The sequence below is a fragment of the Propithecus coquereli genome, unplaced genomic scaffold (assembly GCF_000956105.1).
Source record: "Propithecus coquereli isolate 6110/MARCELLA unplaced genomic scaffold, Pcoq_1.0 Scaffold242, whole genome shotgun sequence".
Lineage (NCBI taxonomy): Eukaryota > Metazoa > Chordata > Mammalia > Primates > Indriidae > Propithecus > Propithecus coquereli.
In genome coordinates this window covers 3128388-3151800 of record NW_012147975.1, presented here as the reverse complement: position 1 = coordinate 3151800, position 23413 = coordinate 3128388, and the positions used below count along the sequence as shown (strand labels likewise).

The 23413-nt window shown below is 34.6% G+C and overlaps 1 protein-coding gene across 4 annotated transcripts in view; it reads right to left on the bottom strand.

The window, feature by feature from the left end:
• Positions 1-23413, bottom strand: part of MATR3 (matrin 3) — a 33777-nt gene that overhangs the window by 5962 nt on the left and 4402 nt on the right. The window contains exons 2-15 of one of the 4 annotated variants that reach the window (XM_012646367.1): positions 20817-20898; positions 14135-15226; positions 9261-9322; positions 8243-8284; positions 7714-7826; positions 7419-7471; positions 6811-6936; positions 6172-6297; positions 5845-6012; positions 4238-4369; positions 3742-3785; positions 3282-3651; positions 1476-1842; positions 865-986 (exon numbers count right to left, since the gene is read on the bottom strand). In XM_012646367.1, coding sequence (XP_012501821.1) covers positions 865-986; positions 1476-1842; positions 3282-3651; positions 3742-3785; positions 4238-4369; positions 5845-6012; positions 6172-6297; positions 6811-6936; positions 7419-7471; positions 7714-7826; positions 8243-8284; positions 9261-9322; positions 14135-15046 — 2637 coding nt within the window. In that variant the 5' untranslated portion in view covers positions 15047-15226; positions 20817-20898. The remainder of the gene's footprint in view (positions 1-864; positions 987-1475; positions 1843-3281; positions 3652-3741; positions 3786-4237; positions 4370-5844; positions 6013-6171; positions 6298-6810; positions 6937-7418; positions 7472-7713; positions 7827-8242; positions 8285-9260; positions 9323-14134; positions 15227-20816; positions 20899-23413) is intronic. The other 3 variants (XM_012646368.1, XM_012646366.1, XM_012646369.1) reach the window with 3 other exon arrangements.

Sequence of the window (23413 nt, the reverse complement as noted above, 5' to 3'; positions counted from 1 at the left end):
AAACAATCCGCCCGCCTCAGCCTCCCAGAGTGCTAGGATTACAGGCGTGAGCGACCGCGCCTGGCCGCCATTCTTTTTTTAATAAACACAATGGTAAGAGACATATAGGTAGTAAAGAACAGTTACATTTAAAAGAAATAAAAGTGAAACAGCCAAGAACTCGAATTATTCCAAGATTCAAGGATACCTGTATCCATTTAGTCAACACAGAGAACATGACTTTTTATTATAAAGCAGTATGAAAAAACAAGTTATTTACAATTATGAGTTCTTTACTACTTTCAAGTGTTCTTCAACTATCTACCTTCAGTAATTAGTCCTTAAAGGGGCCACTAGCTAAAAATTCAAATCTCAATATATCCAAATAGGAAATATTCTTAAGTTATGTTGTGCTTTATTAATTTATGCTTTTATCTTTATGTACTGTTGGTCATAAAAAACTGAAGTGTCATTATTAATAAATAATGTCAATGTAAAAATCACTAAATATGAAGAGACATGACACTTTACTTATTCCACTTGACATTCAAGTCTCCAGCATCTTCCAAAGTAGAGAAATTACAGTCTAAAACCAATTAGAGAATACCTGAATAAGTTTATCATATAATTTATAATATGGTTAGAAATAAATAAATTATTTAATTTGGGAAAAGTATGACAACATGTTCAATAGATGTTTCTGGAATCCATAAACTGCTTAAGGCCCATCAATAAAGGAAAAAAAAGGGTGATTTTCAGGATGAAGCAGTACACTGGATCCAGAGTAATACTGCACACATGACTTATACACCCCACTTATTTCCATAACTTAAATGATTCATTAGTTTTCAAAACAGAACTTCCTTTTCTTAGATTCAGCCTTACCTTTAATTTCTGATAATGAGGAAGGCTGCTGCAATGAGTATTCTTTGCAACTTCTTCGTTTGTATAAAAGAGTGAACACAGCTTACAGTAAAACCCTGTTTTAGGTATCACATAGTCTATACCTAGAAACACAAACATACATTCTTACAAATTAAGTCAACTGAAGGTTTTATTTAGTATTCTCAAATCTTTTTACCCGTCAATATATTTTAAATGAGACATTATTTGTAAGAAGTCCAATATGGCCTAACCTAAAAACAAAACCATGACATTGTTTGTACTTAACTGATATTTAAGGTCCGACCTAATTGTACTTTTTAAGACAGAAATATAACAGAAAAACAAAACAAAAAACAACATGCAATTTGTAGAAAACTTTGCGAGGAGAAAAAACATATTGTGAAATGGTAACACAAAATAACACAAAATCAGGAAACATGGGAAACAGGAAAAGAGAATAGCATGTCAATTGAAGTTTAAAATTATTCCCTACAGAAATAAAGCTAATTTAAAATGCTATCAGAGCTTATATAAACCCAATTTTAAACTCCTATTTTATTAAGAGTTTGCTGTAGAGGGTGGAGAAGGGTGAACAAAGACTTAAATCTCACCAACAGGAACGTTGGGTTGATATGGTCCAATTCTATACTCATCTGGGATTGTATAGTCCTCCTTGTTTTCATCACTTTGTCCATCTGCATTTTCACTTGTATCTTTGCTGGGATCATCAGCATTCTCAGCAGATTCAGCACCTGGTTCTGTGTTTTCCTCATTTTTAATTCCATTTTCCAACGCTGCTTCGTTTTCTTGATCAAGTTCCTCGATCTTGTCCACCTTAATTTCAACCAAACCATCATCATTTTTGTCACCAGATTTAAATGCCATGCCCGATTTACGAAGTTTCTGAAGTTCCGAATCTTCCTCATCACCAACCTCATCTAGAGTGACAAAACCTTCCATACTCCCTGGGAAACGACGCTGTTAAGAAAGACAAATTTACTCTGCAACAATTATCCTGCAGCATCCCTTCCATTTACTTTACTTGAAGGGAAAGGGATAGCGTCTTTGTCTTTATTAATTCTCTCTAAATACTGATTTTTTCCTTTGTCCTCTAAAATCACTTTGATTTAAAAAACAATTTAGTTTGTTTTAAAACTAAATAATGGAAGACCTGTCTCACACAAAGAGGAGAAAGTAAATGAGACAAGGATATTCATATTTTACACTTTCTGAGACTAATTATGCTGCTAGGGATATGTGTAAAAGAACTTGATTTGATAAAAGTAGTTATGTCCTTTGCAAGAGACGGTATCTTATGATAACTCTTGTTTAGAGAAAACACGCAGAGTGAAATAATGTAATGGTTAAGAAATCAGGCTCTGGAGCATGACTGCCTAGGTTTAAATTTTGGCTCTGTCACTTACAAATAGTAAGAACTAGACTGAGTTATTAAACTTCTCCATACTTCAATTTCATTTATGGAATGGGAATAACAATGGCACTTAACTGCATATAATTATTGCAAGGATTACATTAATAAATATATAAAGAGCTAAGATAGGATTTATGACACGTAATAAATGCCACTGTCAATAACTATTGGCTCTTACAAGTGTAAACATATTATACAACAATCATCCACTCCAGTCAGAAAAATACAGTAAGTTATTTTTGACCAAGCCATCAAAACCTGGAGGTAAATATTAGTTTTCAAATAGCTGAATGTTGCTTAAAAGGAACCAATAGAATAAGATGGCAAAACTCTCATTTTACTCTACATTTCAAGAGCCATTTAACATTAAAGGGATTGCTTCAAAGGCATTTTTTAATGTCCGAATCTTTAAGATAGGTAGTCAACACAACATGGGTCTTTTGTTTTACTATTCTTTATACCATGTATTTTTATATTTATATTCACCTTATATGTGCTTGTAAATGACTTATATGTGTTCTAATAAAATTGTTTTCAAAAGTATTAAAATACCTGACCACGCCTACATTTCTCAAATAGAAAAAGCTCTTCAAATTCAATAATTTTGGAATTAGTGGCAAAACGTTTTAAGTATCTTGGGTCAGTTAACTTACTACAAACTCATACCCCATCTATTAAAAATATAAGCTGTACTATAAGGCTACCTACTTATACAATACCATTACACTACAGAAGCAAATGTTGTTTAAGTCCTTTTCCTTCAATACTAAAGTTTCTTTTTTGTTTAAGTTGACTTTATTTTTAAGCAACTATAATAAAATGTCCTATTTAATCTATTTATTGCAGAGTTTAGATTTAAATGTTTATATTTTGGTTCATATATGATCACTTTTCTAGTAATTCTCCTTATCTGCAAGAGTAATTAATTTGAAACACTCATCTGATCTAGTATTCTATTAAAAGTTAATATAAGATTTTCCTTTACCTTTTTAAGCTTTTTCTTTGCTGCTGCTGAAGTACTTGGATCTTTTTTCACAGCTTTATCCGAAGGCTCCTTTTTCCCCTCAGAAGTTACATCGCCTAAATTAGCAAGATCAGTCTCATCTCCCACTGAACTGCCACTTTCTAATAACGCTGCTGCTTCTTCTTCATCTACGAGTAGCTCATCTTCAGATTCAAGAAGCATATTGGGTTCCTGCTCTGTCTGGTCATCCTTGGTATCTTTCTCACCATCTTCACCTGACTTCTCTTCTTGTTCTTTACCTTCGGTTGCACTTTCAGTCTTCTGGGACCCATCAGTTTTGGATTTCTTATCACTTGGAGATTCTTTGCCATCTGGAGAGTAAGATCTTTTTCTGGAATCAAAAAGACACACAATTATTCTGGGTTTGAAAAATAAAAATCTAATATACCAGTGTATATAAACACACACAAAATGAAATTACCGTGATTTATCTTTTTTCAGTAAGTCAATGCCTCTATTGGGAATCTAGAAGACAAAAGTTTTGTGGAAGTTAAATACATTAATTTGCAGAATATATAATTATCCAAGGAATAATTGGTGACCATCCCTTAAATAGTCAACTCAGCTTATCCCTTTAAGCATACCCAAGAACTTAAGCTGTCTATAGTCAAAAGTTTATCAATCACCATACCAACAGAGAAGTAGACAATAAACTTTGGTAGTGGAACTCTGTTAAAATCTTAAATATACAAAAGCACTGGGAGTCTCCCTTACAGAACACCAATTTAAAAACTTCGGCCACTAGAAGACCAAAAAAGGGTTCTTTTTAAATAACATACTTCTCTCAATAGGTTTATCTCTTTCAATAAACCTGTATTTCAATAATCATATTTTTAACATATAGAAATGTTTATAAGAATGTTGTGGTTTGAAATATGTGAAAAGCTTTTAAATGATGACAGACAAGTACTACATACCCTCAGTACCAGTTTTTTGTATTTCTCAGACAGGTCAACCTTTACACATCTCCCCTGAAACCAAAGGGCTTTCTTCAAACAATGGTCAACCATTGCCATTGCATCTTCTCTTGTCTCCATTTCGATGAAGGCCTTAAAAAGAAAATTGCAATAATGGTACTATTTTTCACAGAATTGTATTAAAACTCCAGTGTTTACTATTTATTCTATATACTTGTTAGGAAAATCCAACCTTTAGCACAGCGATACTGGTAAGAGTTTAAGGACACTGAATAATATAAGGACAAGGTGTCAGATATACAAAGTCCCCAAGAATCACTGCAGCAACAAACATTAAACCACCTATATATACTCCTTCTGAAAGTAAGTAAGAAGCACAGCTGGGTGAGGTGGCCTGTAATCCTAGGACACTGGGGGGCCCAGGCAGGAGGATTGTTTGAGCTCAGGAGTTCAACCCTGTCTCTACAAAAAAACAGAAAAAAATTAGCTGGGTGTGGTGGGGTGCACCTGTAGTCCCAACTACTCGGGAGGTTGAGGCAGGAAGTTTGAGCCCAGGAGTTTAAGGTTGCAATGAGCTACAGTGATGCCACTGTACTCTAGCTGGGGTGACAGAGGGAGACTCTGTCTCAAAAAAAAAAAAAAAAAGACAATAAGTTTATTGGACTATTAGACATTAATAAAAATACAAGAAAAATAAAAGCATAGAAGGACACAAACTTTAAATGCTGAGTTACAAAAGTGTTTAACGAAAGAAGAAAGAAAAGATGCTCTCCTTTCTCCAAATTTTCAAAATGTTTTTTTTTGAGACAGAGTCTCACTCTGTTGCCCTGGCTAGAGTGAGTGCCGTGGCGTCAGCCTAGCTCACAGCAACCTCAAACTCCTGGGCTCAAGCAACCCTCCTGCCTCAGCCTCCCGAGTAGTTGGGACTACAGGCATGCGCCACCATGCCCAGCTAATTTTTTCTACATATTTTTAGTTGTCCAGATAATTTCTTTCTATTTTTTTTAGTAGAGACGGGGTCTCGCTCTTGCTCAGGCTGGTCTCGAACTTCCGAGCTCAAACAATCTGCCCGCCTTGGCCTCCCAGAGTGCTAGGATTACAGGCGTGAGCCACCGTGCCCAGTCAAATTTTCGAAATTTCAAGTATGAGATAATGTAATTCACCTATTAAATTCACAGATTTTGAAGTCTGAAATATCCAGTGTTTGCAAAGTACTCTCAAACAATGCTGGTGGAAATATAAATTGGTGTAACCTTGCTGAAGAGCAATTTGGCAAAATCAAAGTAAAGAAAGCAAGTATCAGGATTCAGAATTAAATAGTGCTACTAGCCAGGGTAAAAGACCTTTACTTTCTACTTTTTAGTATTTATTCAATCCTTTACTATGAGCCATCTACTGAAACTTAAAAAAAAGACAACGAAAAAACACCCCAAACAGTTAACAACAATAAAAAAAAACCATTCATCATTGTATGGGCTAAGAAAATTTACCTCTAAGGTAAAGAAAATTACTCCCCCTTGCTTTCCTCACTAACATGAGGATATACTGAAAAATCTTAAAGCACTTTGAGAAATTTATCTTTTTCAAAACCTCCATATATAAATTACCTGACTCTTCATTCTCATCAATATATAATTCTTTATTTTTCCGTAAGGCTCAGCAAGCTTGAGGACAGCACTGTCAGAATAGCCAGAATGGGGTAAATTGCTGAGATGTATCACACGTCCAAGCTCTTGCTTTTGATCGAACTTCTGATCTGGCTTCCCTTCGGGTTTCTTTAATAAACAAAAAAGGGGTGGGTATACTGTAATTAATAGTCAATAGTTAAGAATATTCTAGATTTTAGCAACAATTTGCTAAATAACCAAAGTTAAAAAACATTTAAATGATGTATTAAAAGTGATATAAAACATGAACAAAAAAATAGGTATTACCTTTATTCTTTTATACTTCTGAGATAAATGAACTCTCACTGGCTTGCCAAATACTAATGCTGGTGTGGTTGTATAATAATCCACTGCAGCCTGAGCATCCTCTGTGGTTGCCATTTCAATAAAAGCCTGTAAATGTATAAAAAAGTATTTCTAAAACACACTGGCCCAAATCTTTCGAGATAATAGATTTAATCATTAAACTGAAAGTATTTTTAAGAACTGAAAAACAAAAAACCAATGTTGCCAATTTGCTATTTTATTAAAAAGCCACCTCAGATTATATTCATGCTTCTAAATTATATTATCATTTATTATGCCTATTAGATTGAAATAATGACTTGGCACCATTTTGTTATAGATCTGAAATGGCTTTTCAAAGAATTTTCCTTTTACAGCTCTTATAGTAGTATGATAATAAAGACAATTCCTACTTCAGGACCACAATTTATAAAGATAATGATAATCCGCCAGTACTGGAATATTATTGACATATATAAACTATTGGCTTTTTCCTCTATTACACTTCATACTGATGATTTAAGATTCCATTAATTCCTTTTCTAATACAAAATCATTTAATCTCTTTAGTAAATATATATTAGTAAAATGAATACATAATACCCTTCTTTCAACTCATACCTCATTAATTTTATTTAGAATCAAATGATTTGAAATGACTCCAAATGGTTCCACAAGCTGTAACAATTGGTATCTCAAGTTTTTCCCTCGTTGAAAATCCATGATGTGAACAACTCGGCTAGTTTCCTATCGGATAGGAAGAAACCAAGTTATTAAAAGTCTATTTAAAACAATATGAAACAGGTTATGCATCAGAACTTTCATAGTCTACAATTAACCAGAAGAGAGTTAAGTAGTTCAAATATTAACTCATAACTACGCACAGCAAGTCAAATTTCACTGGGGTAAATTCTTTCTGACTATATCCAAATAGTTATACTATTTCAAAGTTTCAGAAGATAATCTCTACACTGGTTTTTAAATTGAATACTGTGTACATAACTGGACAGCAAAGTTTCTAAGATGCTGAATCAAGGTGAGATCTCTAGACCACAGGCATATAAAGATTAAATTTTGAACTATTATCAAAGCCATACAAAACCCCGATTGTTTTCAAACTACAGCAGTGTTCCTAAAGATCACGATAAAGACTTAATCAGTAAGGACTTAAGTCAAATCACATTCCCCAAAACTGTAAATATGGGAAAAGCAAGGGCTGTATTACTGACCACTCTGCCTTTCTGCATGTGTCTAGGTCCTTGCAGGTTCCCATTTCCAGCACCTTTATGGGAGGAAAAATATTTTTTTCAGTCTTTTTAAATAAATATACTTGCTATAAAGAAGCTATTTTAATTGAAAAATGGACATCTTTCAAACACAAATGAAAAGGTTATTGCCGTATCTTTTCATGCAATGTTATTTTTCAGTGACATTTGAATGAGCCTTCTTTTGCCTATAATCATTGCATTTAATTTTTACGGTAAAACCTATCAGGGAAAAGTGACATGAATTTTGTATAATCACCCAGATTTCCTCTTGGTCCAACTGCTGGTCCCCCAAGATGAAATGAGGGAGGTGGAGGTCCCAGGATTCCTGGGGCTGGGTTTGTAGATTGCTGCAACATGAAGGGATCACCCCTAGTAATATGAAGACATAAAACATAAAGTATGACAAAAAGTCCATCAGAAATAATTAAGATTTTATTGTTAAAGAACCTCTTGCATGACTGTGACCACTTCACTATTTCAGGGCATCTATGTGTCAGGTAACTAGGCAAAAATCTAAATTAACAATAAAAGAATAAAAATTACTATATAAAATATTTGCTAAAAATTTTGTCAACTACAGTGAATTTTATCAAACCTCATTTTTGTAAAGAAATTCCAAAAATGTTTTTATTTATGAAATGTTCAATGTTAAACCTGAATCTGTACATTGACCTCCTTTACAAACAGTAGCTTAAAAAAATTTTTTAACTTACATTGTGTACAATCAATTACATTCCGTACATTGATCTCCTTTACAAACAGTAGCTTAAAAAATTTTAACTTACATTGTGTGTCCTGTATCATTGTCAGGATTCCATTCTGGGTAGCTTTAAAAAGACCAGAAAATTAACTTTAAAATAAACCTGTCCTTTTCACAAAGTAGCCTCGTTTGGCCTCTAAAATAGAGATCATTTATTAGTAAAGTTATCTGAGAGTTTACATGTTAGAAATATTAGTTTCAAAGCATGTCCTATAGATACTTCAGAAGAAAAAATTCAGAAATTCAAAATAATCCAAATTAATGAGAATAAACTTTTGTATTGCTTGCAAATGTAGGTAATATATGTTGAAATTAAATTTTTCCTATATTTGTTAAATCTTAAGGAGGAAAAGTGTTGCATAAGGAATTAGAAATGTGGATGACATAGAAACAAGAACAGACCACAGATTTTCCTTCAATATTAAATACCAAGAACAGAGTTGCATTGTGACATTAGAAAGAAAGGATAGCCCTAACAGAGTTAGGTATATGTGAAAACTGCAATTCCAGTGAACAATGGGACAGTGTGCTGCTTGTGCAGGGAGTTTCTTTAGGAATTCCATTTCATGGTAGCAGCTTAAACTCAGAACCAAAGGCATCTCAAAAGCAAAAAATACGTTATTAAGGATTTTGCTTCACAACTAATTAGATTCTTTTAATGACCCCTTCCCTCTCTTTTCTCTATCTTCTGTATTTTTAGAGCATGTTATTATTTAAAATGCTATTATGAATCCATTCTACATATCAAATGTTATCTTTCACTAAGCCTATTACAAATTATTTCAATTTGTATAAAAAAAGACCAATGCGTATTTATCCTAGAAATAATATTAAATAACAAAGTACTGCTATCACTGCATCTAATATTCAATATAAGGTTTCCAGATCTAAACATTTTATTTGTAATTAGTATTGCCCAGACAGTATCAACTATGTGATAATAACATTGTGGATATTACAAGTAAATGACGAACTCCCAAAGACCAATAATGGCTGTTTCTGATTCACGATAAGGATGCTTTAAAGGTATTTCAAACTCCTACATTTCAAGAAGAAGCTGGCATCGACGACTGTGACTTGCTCCATTGATATGTTGACTCCACTCCTGCAGCAAAGTAAATTAGTAGAATTAACAAAAATAAAGCTAAAATATTTTCATCTGAACCATTCAAACTCTAGGATGTTAATGTCTATGCAGTACCATAGGCTATACAAACACCTGCCCATTCATTAAATCACACTGATTTAATTTAAAGCTATTTCTCTGAATCCTTGAAGCTTGATCCTGCCCTCAAATACGCTATGCACATTCTTGGAAAAACTGGATAACTTGGTCAACACACTTAGAGACTTGACAAGGAAAAGATAAAGAGTTAATAAAGATCAAGAGTAGTAAGTGACCTTGAGATCAGCAAGGCATATTAATTTCTATGACAGACCATACTATGGACCACTGTATATTAATAGAAGTGGCATTTTATAGCACTCTAAATGGTAAAATATCCATGTTTATATCTACTCTTCTAGGAAATATATGCTATAAATGTGAACGATTAGTTAAAAATAGAATCTTTAATTTAATTCAGCCCGTGAGGCATTTTCAAGCGTACTACCTACTAAATATGTAGTGAAAAATGCACCATGATTAGCTCGGCCATAGAAAGCTAACAATTCAACAGGAATGGCTTATCTAGAAAACGATCTCCATTTATCAAAATATTAAGCTCCCACTGTATTTTCCCAAAATAAAGAAGTAAATTTAAGGAATGCCTGCTTCCAAATTTCAGGGAGGGAAATATTACATTTTGCCAATATCTGTGCCTTTGTGGTTTATTTTGAATTTGAAGAAATTAACTTTATTTTATTCAAACACATTCTCCTGTCTGTAGGAAAAGAAATCCAAATATAAATGAGTTAACTGTTTAGGCAATATAAGAAAGAGGAGCTGGGGAAAGTAGGCTCTGCTGCTAGGTTGCCTATGTTACACTCCCCAAATGTATATTATTAGATGTGAATCTTTGGATCACATTATTTAAATTCACTGGGAAAATATTCTCATAGAGTTGTGAAAAGCAAATGAGTTAAAGAGTCTGCTTATCAGACTCTTGCCAGGCACACGGTAAGTGCTCAAACAAAACAAAACACCCTCCCCACAAACTGCTGCATATATTGCACTGTTTCGGAATTCCTGCTTTACAACTATTATTGGTGCTTCACGAATTGAGGCAACTTCTGTAAAAACCCACACTACCTAATACATCTGGATATAAAACATGGCTAGGCAATGTGTTTTTAAAGGGTGGGGGGTGTCTCACTTAGAGCTGGACTAAAATAAGGCACAAGATACTCCTTTTTGAAAAGCTTGGTATTTTATAAAAGAATGGTATTTTAGAAATGAGATCCTAACTTTGGAAAAACTGATTTATACTATAGCAGTTCACATACATTCCTATGTCCTGACAGAATTAACTAAAATCCCGTGAAAGAACTAAGATGGAATACATCCAAACAGAATGGTATTTCCTTAGAATGTGGGGAGCTATCAAATACTATTCCCATGTTTTTAAAGCTAGATATATATTTTTTTTAATAATGGCTAACAGGCTGGGCACGGTGGCTCACACCTGTGATCCCAGTGCTTTGGGAAGCCAAGGTGGGAGAATCGATTGAGCCCAGAAGTCAAGACCAGCCAAACAGCCGGGGCAACATAGCGACCGTAGACTTGTTGGTGACCACTTTTAAAATGGCTATAAGCAATAACAGCCATAGGTAAAGTCCACAAAATTCAAAAGGATTAAACAAATTAAACATTAACTTAGACTTTTCTGAACTAAAAAACTTGCAGAATTTATTAAAAATATCCTTAAGTAGTAGTGTTTTGGCAAAGGAAATAAATGTCATCCTATTAGGCATGCTTCTAATTCACAGGAGAGTCAAAGGGTACACAGCTGAACAGAAATTATATCCAATTCCCCATGTTCTTTAAAGATTCAAACTTATGGTAAAAGCGTGTCTCGTCTTTTAAAGTGTTAAAAGGAAGGCCAAGATGAGAAAAATCAGTCATTTACCTCCCAAACCCACTTATTACTAATCTGTACTACTATACCTGATCTCTTAATGTTTGGTTTATGGTAAGGACTAAGCGAAAGGGTTTTTAACACCTACATCCTTGGATTCTAAGCTGAAGTAACTCTCATGTTAGATTAATAAAGAATAAGGATTCACTTTTTGAACTGAGAAGTTGCTGTAAGAAAACTACATTCACTTTGATGTATTTGAGCTACCTTAATTTATATAAACAAAGAGTAATTTAGGAAGCACTTCCAGAATGGCAGAATAAAGAATAATTTATGGGCTTTTAGAGTAATACTAAAAGAAAAAATATAAACTCAAGTGACAAGACAGCCAAAGGGCTGTAGTGGGGAATTTTAAGTGAAAAGAACCTGAGGAAAGTTTGAGATTGTGCAGAAAAGCAACTTGACGTTCTAAAATTACCTAGAAAGAAATAAAAGCGACACCATCACTTAAAGGCACCTAAAAATATCAAAAATGATACTCCATGATGACAAATTAGATGTTTTCCACCTAAGTTTATTTCATAGTAAGAAGAACTTTTGATCATGTAGACTATTTAACATTACCACTAACTGAAAAGAACAGATTTTCCAAGTTATGCAGCAATACCAGAGAGCAGGATTAAATGTTTAAAAAATTTTCATTATCTACTTCCACCACAGGAATTTTCTATAAAGGTGTTTCTGTATCAGTTATAAAATGAGAAGAGTCCACTGCCAAAGTGAAATTTTAATTATTTTTTTTCAATAATGCACATACATAGAAAACATGTTAGGACAGCTAGAAATTTTAAAAAATTCATGAATTTAAACTTCTTAAAATTGGTCCAATTTAAAAATATCATAAATTTTGTAAACCAAACAAATAAAAGGCCTCTAAAATAGTTCTTAAATGTACTTAGTATTTTAATGCAATACCAAAAGTAGCTAGAACCTAAGCATTTTTACAGGCTGAAAGTATCTCTTATACTAGGGTAGGGTATCTTACTCTTGAATCCAGCGTTTCATCAAATATTTAAAAACTGCTCTTTTGTTAATTTAGATCCACTTATTAGCTTTCTTCAGGAACTTGAAAGCAGTAAAAGTTGAATAATCATATACAAAAAACAAACTTTTCTCTGATGTAAGTCCTCTCATGGTTTCCTTTTGTGTTCCTTTATGATGTCCCAATAGCTTTATGACTCCAGTAGTAAAGATTTTAACTCCCTTAAAATCACTTTCATTTGAGACACTGTAACTATCTATTTTCCTGAGAATTTAGAGATCCTTTCTGAGCACATTGGCCATACTGCCATTTCTACTACTATTTCTTTATAAACGGGCAAGAAGTAACAAAGAAAAAATTGGAGTCACCAAAGTTTAATGGACTTTTCATTTTATCAATTCACACCAGACCTAAAACCTGAAGTTTAATATTGAACAAAAACATAAATTCCATGATATATTAAACATATCCAACAAATTTAGAAAAAGGTAACAAGCAAAACATCTACCAATTAAAACTTGCTGACTTTTATGAGTTTGGGATTCTATTTCTTAAATGAAAATAAATCTATAAACCTAAGTTTAGCATTTGTTAATTTACTTTGGTATGGATTAGAGAGTAACTGATATCCCAACATAGAAAAGGGAGTGATTGGTAATACTCTTTAACAGAATACTAAAAACAAAACTCTAAGGATATGATTTAGTCTACTAAAAAATACTCACTAAAAAATGCATTATCAAAGGAATAGATATGAAAATGACCCTTCCAGATGTTACTGTAAAGAAAAACCCATGACAGTAACCATCAAATCAATTTCATGGCAGCAACTTGTTCCAGTTAAGTAGAATAACTATATAGTACATCAGGAAAAATAGATGGTCACACATTACAGATCAACCTAATGGGGTGGTATATTGTTGACTTCTTGTCAACTGCACTGTATGCTGGGAAAAAAAACCAGTGAGAACGAATAACACTGAAAAAGTTGAAAGAGAAGGGACAATGTATTTTAAAGGGCATTTTGAAAAAGTTCCCATTTTGCCAGATGTGATAATTAAAGCAAAGGAGAATTAGATTTTTTTTTTTCAAATGACTATACCAGAAGTCTAAGCCTAACTCAGAAAAAGAATTTGTTTACGAGGAACATAGAGCAGGATACTATAGCAGTTGATTTGTCCAAGTCTCTAAAGGGATAGATGCAATATGGGATAATAAAAAGTGAGTTCTGAAGTATGTTTAAGAAAGTTGTGGAAAAGGAGAAAAAAAATGATGAAAAATTTCAGTCACAGCATGAGAGTTTGTGTTAAAGGGAAATTAAAAAAGGAAGAATGAACTAATCTAAAATATGAAACATACTGAAACAAACACCAGGGCTCTACATTAACTTTCCCTGTAGCCACAGATAAGGAAAAAAAGAGAATTGTTCAAGAATACATCTTTACTACATACAAATCAGCAATCAAGACAGATGGAGAGCTGAAATCTAGCATCCTGAATGGTAGAGCACATTGACTGCAAAAAAAAAAAAAAATACTTAAAACAATTCAACAAGCAGACAAAAAACCTGCTTAAATATATGATTAAGAAGAACATATTGATGCCAAAAACCAACAAGATAATCCCAGTGGATGACAGCTTTGTGGCCAGAAGTAATCTAGGCAGATTGTATTAATGTAAAGCCCTGGTTTAAAACGCTCAAAAACAATTACCTTCCAAATAAAGTGTTCTCAAAAGTAAAAAATTCTCGATCAACTCAGTGTCATCAGACTACAGAATTAGAGTAAAAGATATAGGTAAATACAGAATAGGCACTACAATGTAAAAGAAATTAGAAGCATCTGTAGCATTAACTCACCTTATTAGAATGAACTGGCAAATCACATATAGAGCACAGATGGGGATAACCCTTCGGTAAGAGTCCATGGAAGTCTTCAATATTGCTACTTGGAGGAGCGCCCCTCTTTTTCTCAAAGAGAGATCTCTCTTGTAAGGGGCCAGGACCACGTCCCATTCTCTCATACTCACTGTCAAATTTATGATAGTTATGCGAGGTCTCACCAAAAAAAGAATCATCCCTACACCTTTCTCCATCTCTTAATCTGTCATCTTCATAATCCATTCTGTCATAATAACCAGATTCTTGAGAACGACTTCCATGGTCATAATCAAGCACTGGGTTGAGACTAGGACCACGATCATCAAAACTATCTCTTCTAAAGTGCCTTTTTTCTTCCCAATCATCCCTAGGTACTCTGTATGGTGGCTCCCGTGTAGCAGATCTGCCATCTCTACCATAACTCAATGTAGGGCCTTCTTCAGTTCTCCTCCTTTTAAGCTGCAGAAGGATTTGGGGCAAATTCTCAGGAGTAATCTTGTCCTCTGGATAACGACTCAGTTCATCTAAGTCTCTAGCAGACAAACCAAAGCTGGCCAAAATGTTACTGGCCTGGTCTGCATCTCCACGGTGTTGAGAAGATAAAGGGAGTGGACCTCTACTTCCAATGTTAAATATAGACTGCAAATTATGGGAAGAAGTACTAGCAGAAGACAGTGCACTATGAGCTCCTTGTTGATTCAATGAAGAACTCATTCCAAGATTCATTAAACTAGCAAGGCGTGCAGTACCCTGGTTCATCCTTCCAAGAGATGCTGGCATACTTAAAGACTGGGTAGCAGCAGCAAGAAGGCCTATTCCTGCCGCAGACAGGTCACGCCCATGACCCTGTGAGTCCCTACCGAGAGATGACTGCTGGAATGACTTGGACATTGTAGAACTATCTCTTGTCTATTTTATAGATTTAAAAAAAAATTTTTTTTAAAAGACGGCCAAAAAGAAAGCTCAAACTAGAAAGCTAGGTTAACTTTGCTTCAAAAAAATGGTAACGCCAAGAAAAAGGATCAATAAGGACTGCAGAATCTTCTTCAAGCTGAGAACCAGCAGACAACTCTGTAGAAAAATAAGCAATTTTAGTCATAAATCCCTTTAAGTAGATGCCGTTTTTTTAAGAAAAAAAACCTTATGCATCATGTTGATTAAAAAAAACCATTTAAGATCTCAAACTTACGAGGAATTTATTACATATCTTAAACAGATTTCAGATGTATGCAGAGCCTGCATATAGATATTTAAAAAGTAGTCTTTCACACTAAAGTTTAACTATTAAAGGGAATTTCATACTGAGTTTAAAAACATTTAAATTGAAGGGTTAGATGTCTGAGCACATCAAAATTTCAGTAAAAATACAGATGGGTTTCTTCCTTTAGAAGAATAAAAATACACCCTACAGTATGATGCTTAAGTTCCAGAAGACTAAAAACAAAAAATCAAGGTCAGCAAGTCAAAGATGAATCAGTTGTATTGTGCTTTGGAAAATGAGACCTATTATCACTATCAGAAAGAACCAAGTAAAATCAAAAGTAAATGAAGGTTAGGTGTCAAGTACCTAGTATAAGATCTAAGACCAAACATAATAGCTGAGACCTTTATGCAGCAAAATCAATTTGAGGTGAAGACAGATGTGAATAAGAAAAATAAGTCATTTCCTACAGTTTTTAAGGATTTCTGCCCAAATTTAAGTCATACAACTAACTGCCTTCTTACTGACCATCCTACATCAGGCAGTACTTACTTGGTATCTAATCTTACAAGGTAAGGAGAACTAACTCTGGTCAGTACAGAAATAGGAGCACTCCTAAGGAAAAAAACCTAGGTACAGTAAATACAGGTATGATTTAAAGAAGGGAAATTTCCCAAGTTACATCCACCAGTACTCATTTAATGCTCAGGGTTACAACACATCTAGAGCTCAAAACAGGTAAATATGAAAATGAGATCTCATTACACACATTCCTGTAAACTTTTCATAAGAATAACCCAATCACCTGGCGAATTTAAGTTCTAAAAATTAAGAGCCCCCAAGATGTATTTCTGGATGAAATTATCTTCATTTTTTCCTTAAATCATTAGCATTGTGCCTCAGAAACTGTCACATAAGAATTTGCAAAAAATTTACATGAGTCTCACAAAATATTCATTAAAAGATGTACACAACAAACGTCCTTGGTGAAACAATTTTATAATCACAGCTACATACAGAGGTAAATCGGAAGTTGTTTGCTACAGAATTTTATTATAAGGCATTGCTAAGTTTTGTATGTCTGATCATTAATACACCTAAGCACTACTAGTTTAACATGTTAAACTTTATTACAGTAAAAACTAGACAATATTCAATACGTACAAGTCTATTATGGGACCAATTCCACAAATGATAGATTAAAGCAAGGATATACTAGACGAATACAGTGGCTGAGGAAGTATTAAAAAAGTTACAGGCAAGAAAGATTTAGATATAATAATGTTAAAAAAGACACATAAACACTATCAGAGGTGGCTGGAGTTACAGAAGATGTTTTTGCACACCAAGAAAGATGAATTTGAGACACCAAAGAAACTAGTTCTAGATGAGATCCACTATGTAAACTACTTAAGCTTTAAGATAAGACTAATAAAGACAAGTTGATTTCTTTGGATGAAAGTTTCTTTGAAATGTCTTATAAATGCCACAGAATGGAGGTTGAAATGCTATGTAAACATTGGTGGTCCCCGTAGCTTTTTATCTTTGTTTACATATCTGGCTCACCTGACCCTAAATTTTCACATGTATTTTATTTTTTAAAAAGTCAAAACCTTTAGAGGATTTTTAAAAATAAAAATGTTGAAATATCAGGGTTATTACTGATTGCAGCTTTGACTTTCATGCTATAGCCAAAGCTTTCTACTACTAAAAAGTCAGTCTTTTGAAAGAACTATACTTCTCCCTCAGAGAAATTATAATGATATTATTATATGTATAATCTAAAAAATGGCCATGTTTTAAGGAAATATGGTTGTTAGATTACAGAGCTCAATTACATTTTTGGTAGCTCATATGACAACAGTGGATAAACAAAAGGAAAAGTTGAGAAGTGAAGGTAAAAGATGATAACCTTAAGACAAAACAGAAAATGGACATCAGAAAAACTTAGAAAAGGGGCAAGACAAACAAATCCCAATGACAACAGGTAATTCCACGACGAAAACCTTAGTATTTTTGAGATACTCAGAGTTTCAACTTAAAATGAAGCTCCGTGGTTGGACTTCTGGTCAAATTGCAAATAATTAAACCAATTTCTAAAAATGTTTTTATTAGAACAAAGAAATTGAGAGAAATCAGATATGATGACATTGTTGAGAAAGCACTTTTGAAAACAGTTCCTCTACTATCTCTGGTCCATGTTAAACATAAAATGTACAAGCCATTTTTAAAGGCTCATTTACACGGGATCTGCTGCCTATTAGTAAAGTCAGCACAAGACTGAGACATTTACTAAATTACTAAAATTTTATAAAAGATTAGCTTTCTTACTCCATGTTTCTTCCCATAATTGTAAAATTGACTTTTCATGGTAAATTGTACTAGAGGTTAACACAATTTTGAAAATGGTTCCTTTGAGAAAAAAAATCAATTGTCAAAATCCAATTTACCCACTTAAAATCTCTAATAATAAACTCTAAATGCCCACCAATGCAGAAAGCACCTCCAATCCAAGATCAGGAAACATTAAAAACAAAACCTACTGCAGCAATCTGATCATCAAATTCTTAAGAAATGAGTCTAAAACTCATTTTTATAGACAAATTCAAATAATTAACCTAGAACTTAAAACTATTTCATGATATGGTTTTTTTTTTCTGAGACAGAGTCTCACTTTGTTGCCCGGGCTAGAGTGCTGTGGCGTCAGTGTAGCTCACACCAACCTCAAACTCCTGGGCTCAAGCGATCCTCCTGCCTCAGCCTCCCGAGTAGCTGGGACTACAGGCATGCGCCACCATGCCCGGCTAATTTTTTCTATATATTTTTAGTTGTCCGATTAATTTCTTTCTATTTTTGGTAGAGATGGGGTCTCGCTCTTGCTCAGGCTGGTCTCGAACTCCTGAGCTCAAACAATCTGCCCGCCTCAGCCTCCCAGAGTGCTAGGATTATAGGCGTGAGCCACCATGCCTGGCCCATGATACAGTTTTAAATAGTCTTAAACAGATACTATACCTATGTTAAAATTGTTACTAGTTAATATTCTATCTCCCATTCCATGAGTATCTGATATCCTTTATTGGATTTATTTCTTCTCCAATTAAGAACTAGAATATTTCTAAATATTTCCGAAAATGACAGAAGTCTGATACATGACACACCCTGAAAATTCATGGAGAACACAAGCAAATGGTTGTCCCAGATCTAGATTTCTTCCTACACAAAATAAAGATTATCTATAAGCCCTTAGTCATTCTTTCAGAGGGTTATTCATAGAAATTAATAAAACGAGCACAAGCCAACTTTAGTGCTTTAGAAGGCATTATAGGAAAAAATAAAAAGACCATCAGCTTCTAAATTTAAAATTAAAATTCTGTCTTAAAGGTATCTACTACTATCATATGGATCTTTAGCTATGTTCTCAATTGTGTGAAATAATTACTTCTTAAAAACAACTAATCTTGGCTGGGCGCGGTGGCTCACGCCTGTAATCCTAGCTCTCTGGGAGGCTGAGGCGGGCAGATTGTTTGAGCTCAGGAGTTCGAAACCAGCAAGAGCAAGACCCCATCTCTACTAAAAATTAGAAAGAAATTAATAGGACAACTAAAAAAAATATATATAGAAAAAAATTAGCCGGGCATGGTGGCACATGCCTGTAGTCCCCAGCTACTCGGGAGGATGAGGCAGGAAGGATAGCTTGAGCTCAGGAGTTTGAGGCTGCTGTGAGCTAGGCTGACGCCACGGCATCTACCCCAGGCAACACAGTGAGACTCTGTCTCAAAAAAAAAAAAAAAAAAAAAAAAACAACAACAAAAAACAACTAATCTTGGGCCCTGCGCAGTGGCTCACACCTGTAATCCCTGCACTACGGGAGGCCGAGGTGGGTGGATTGCTTCAGGTCAGGAGTTCGAGACCAGCCCGAGCAAGAGCAAGACCCCGTCTCTACTAAAAATAGAAAGAAATTAGCCAGACAACTAAAAATATATAGAAAAAATTAGCCAGGCATGGTGGTGCATGCCTGTAGTCCCAGCTACTCATGAGGCTGAGACAGGAGGACTGCTTGAGCCCGTGAGTTTGAGGTTGCTGTGAGCTAGGCTAATGCCAAGTCACTCTAGCCCAGGCAAAAGAGTAAGACTCTGTCCCCAAAAAATAAATAAAAACAACTAATCTTAAAGTGGTTTTTTGATAACACCTATAAAATCATAAAAGATGGCATGTGGTACAACCATAAAAGTAGAGTTACTTAGGGAAAAAATATCTTCATGCTGACATTGTTTTAACCCTTTGATCTCACATATATAAAATGTGAGCACAGTGGCTCATGCCTGTAATCCTACCACTCTGGGAGGCCATGGTGGGAGGATCGTTTGAGGCAGGAGTTCAAGACCAGCCTGGGCAACATAGTGAGACCCAGTCTCTACAAAAAAACAAAAACAAAACAAAAAAGCCGGACATGGTGGCATGTACCTATAATAATCCCAGCTACTCAGGAGGCTCAGCAGAAAGATTGCTCAAGCCCAGGAGTACAGCTATGACTGTGCCACTGGCACTAGAGCCTGGGCAACAGAACAAAACCCCAAACAAACGTAAGCAACAGCTAAAAAAACTATAGTTTTTTTTATAATATTTTCCTCTTCTGAATGATAATCACACATAAAAAGGTGGTGAGAAATTTTCAGATTTGCCAAATGTTCTATTATGCCAAACACCCTTATGATTAACTTATTCACGTGAAAATAAACTGAATATTGTTTAAGGGAGCAGTCAGCAAAACTAATTTAGTAAAAATGTCTTAATCATGTCACTGATAGATGGCAGGGATAGTATGCTATCAGTAATTTCAAAGTGGCATCATTTGGAAAGGTAGCTTCTTGATTTTTGTCACTAACCACACAAAAATATTGATTCCTGTGGTCAGGACTTCTTTATTTAAATTTTCCTTCACTTATTCAATGTCATAATGGCTTAGTCAGAATTTACCAATATAGTTTCCACTTTAAAAGTGTTAGAAAATGTTCATTTTAAAATGTTTATGTCGTATCTTATCAATATATTTCATTTAAGGGTTTGCTTTTTGATTATACAATCTGAGGATCTATTCAGTTTTCTTCCTACAGGTTGAGCCACTTTCAAATCTTATATTCTGTGTTTTTGAGTGTCATAATCTCATCTTGCATGGCATGTGACTGAGTGGCTTAAGAGTTTTTTTTTAAATAAAAAACCAGTTATAACCCCCCCCCTGCAAAAAAACAAAGAAAGAAAAAAGAGAGAGAAAAACCCAGTTATTTAAATAATAAACCCATAAGAAATAAAACTCTATTAATTTCAGTTTTATATAAAGCTATGTGTCATTCCACAATAGGAAAGATAAAACATTATAAAGTGTAGTGCCAGGAAAACTGAAAAACAAGTATAATATTTTTAATTGCTTTAAGACTACTACTCTTAATCCATCTGACAGACCTGGAGTCAGTCAACTTCTAGTCCACTTCTTGATCCTTAGGCTAATTAATGATAGGTAAGTGTTGCAGAGTGGCTTCAGCTGCTGAGAAGATAGAAAACGTCATGTTAATCAGTGGAAGGAATTGCCACTCAAACCTAAAATAGTATTTTCTTTTTCCTAGGCTTAAAACATTTTCCTAGTGACTTTCAATTAGGCATGAAAAAAATTTTTTTTGAGACAATCTCACTTTGTTGCCTGGGTGAGTGCCATGGCTTTAGCCTAGCTCACAGCAACCTCAAACTCCTGGGCTCAAGTGATCCTCCTGCCTCAAGCTGAAACTACAGGCACGCACCACCATGCCCGGCTAATTTTTTGTATTTTTAGTAGAGACGGGGTCTCACACTTGCTCGGGCTGGTCTAGAAATCCTGAGCTCAAGCTATCCTCCTGCCTCAGCCTCCTAGAGTGCTAGGATTACAGGCATGAGCCACTGAGTCCAGCCTATGAAATACTTTCAAATTGAAGCTACACAGGAAACTGATTAAAATAAACCCATACTGTAAGACAGAAATTATTCCATTTACCTACTAATGTTCACTCTTGATTTGATATATGACACAAACATGACTTTACTCTCTTCTCAACTTAAGCAAAATCAACAGTTTCCCAAGGCTCCATTTTATAGCCTTAAGACTTCTCCCTCCACTTAATATTCCACTCTCTGGATTTCCACAAATATTTGCACAATTCTGATTTCATATACAGTGAATTTTGAGGACCCAAATGCCTTGATTTGAATCCTGGTTCTACTACAAAACAGCTGTCTGACCTTGAGCAAATTATTTCACATCAGTTTCCTCACACGTAAAATAGGAATAAGAATAATACCTACTTCATAGTAAGCACCAGTCATCATTTTTTTGTGTGTAATTTGATCCTCATAAAAACTAAGAATGTGATATTTATTTTTCCTTATTTTTACACAAGAAAAACTTTATAGGTAAGAGATGCACGTGAGCAAGGGCTTATAAACCTTTCTCACTTGTACTATATACTATTTCATAGATCAACTTTAATATCCTAACGATTTCCATTCAAAGCTGAAATTAAAATTTGAGCTTTGTCAAACCGCTCCAGGAATCAGCTTTAAAAACCAGATTTACAGACTGGCAGTAACTTTGACAGGTAAGATCATAGAAGTGAAGCTGACTCTAGTGAAAGTGGACAACTCAAAACCTTTTTCTTCTTCATTCTCTATTGCCAATCTGTGCTTAAATCATCTTCTTTCTCATCCCTCAGAATATAGCCCTTACCTTTCTATTCCCTCTGCCATTCTTTTCTGGAGCTCCCAGTTCTGCTGCCTTTCAGCTGGCCTCCTTTCATCCAAGCTCACAGCTCATCACCTTCCAATACAAACCACCTGAAGCACATTTTTTCACATTGTCCTGCTCAAAGACCTACTACTACTCACCACATGATGTCCATGCTATGGTTTTCAATGCCTTTCACATATTGGTTCCATCCTACTTCTATAAACCTATTTCCTACCATAACCCAATATCTCATAGAAAGGTCTGCTTGATAGTCCATTTACAGAAAATGCTTAGTGCTTGTGTAAAAACTATTATTAGCTGGCACGCACCCCTCCTGTCCTCATTTCATGCAATACTAGTAACTCTCTTAAGGTGCAGCATCCCCCTTTTAATAATGCAATGTATTATACAAGCCACAGTGTATATACGAGTACCCAAGTTTAGAAATAGAACATTAACAAAACCTAAGAATCTCTTACCTGGCAATTTCCAATGCATCCCCACCCCACAGTTCCTTTATTTTTAGGTTTTACCATTTAATGTATGTATCCTTAAAACAAATATTAATTTCACATTTCTGAACTTCCCACAAATTGCTTTAATATGTATTGATCTTGTTTTTAAAAATCGATTTATCCACATTTATACCTAAGTGAATTAAACCTACATTTTCACTGCCATATAGATACGATCAGGTATGCAAACATATCTATTCTGCAGGTGATGGACATTTAAAACTGTTTTCAATTTCTTGCCATTACCAAGAATACTGCTAATATTTCTTTGTGCCTTGGTGCGTAAATGCAAAACTTCCCTCTCCAGGGTGCTCTTCCAGGATATCATGGCCCACACATGGATAGACACAAATACACGTTAAATAGGTCTGCTGTTCCACATCTTTTCACAGAAAGAATATTTTAAGTTCAAACATCTATATTTCTTTGACATTAATCTTTCTTCACCAACTACTGCCTGAGGTAGATGCTCAAATACTTTAAATTTTCAAATTTTGCATTTAAATCTTCACTCTCCTTTGAGTTACTATACCAAAGGGGAATGCTTAATATCCTAATAATCCCCACAAAGTAGGAAAAAACGACCACACACCCTCTTAAAGATCTGAAAATTAGGCATCTTCATGAACTGAAAGATGATATTGCAGGCCGGGCGCGGTGGCTCACGCCTGTAATCCTAGCTCTCTGGGAGGCCAAGGCGGGCGGATTGTTTGAGCTCAGGAGTTCGAAACCATCCTGAGCAAGAGCAAGACCCCATCTGTACTAAAATTAGAAAGAAATTAATTGGACAA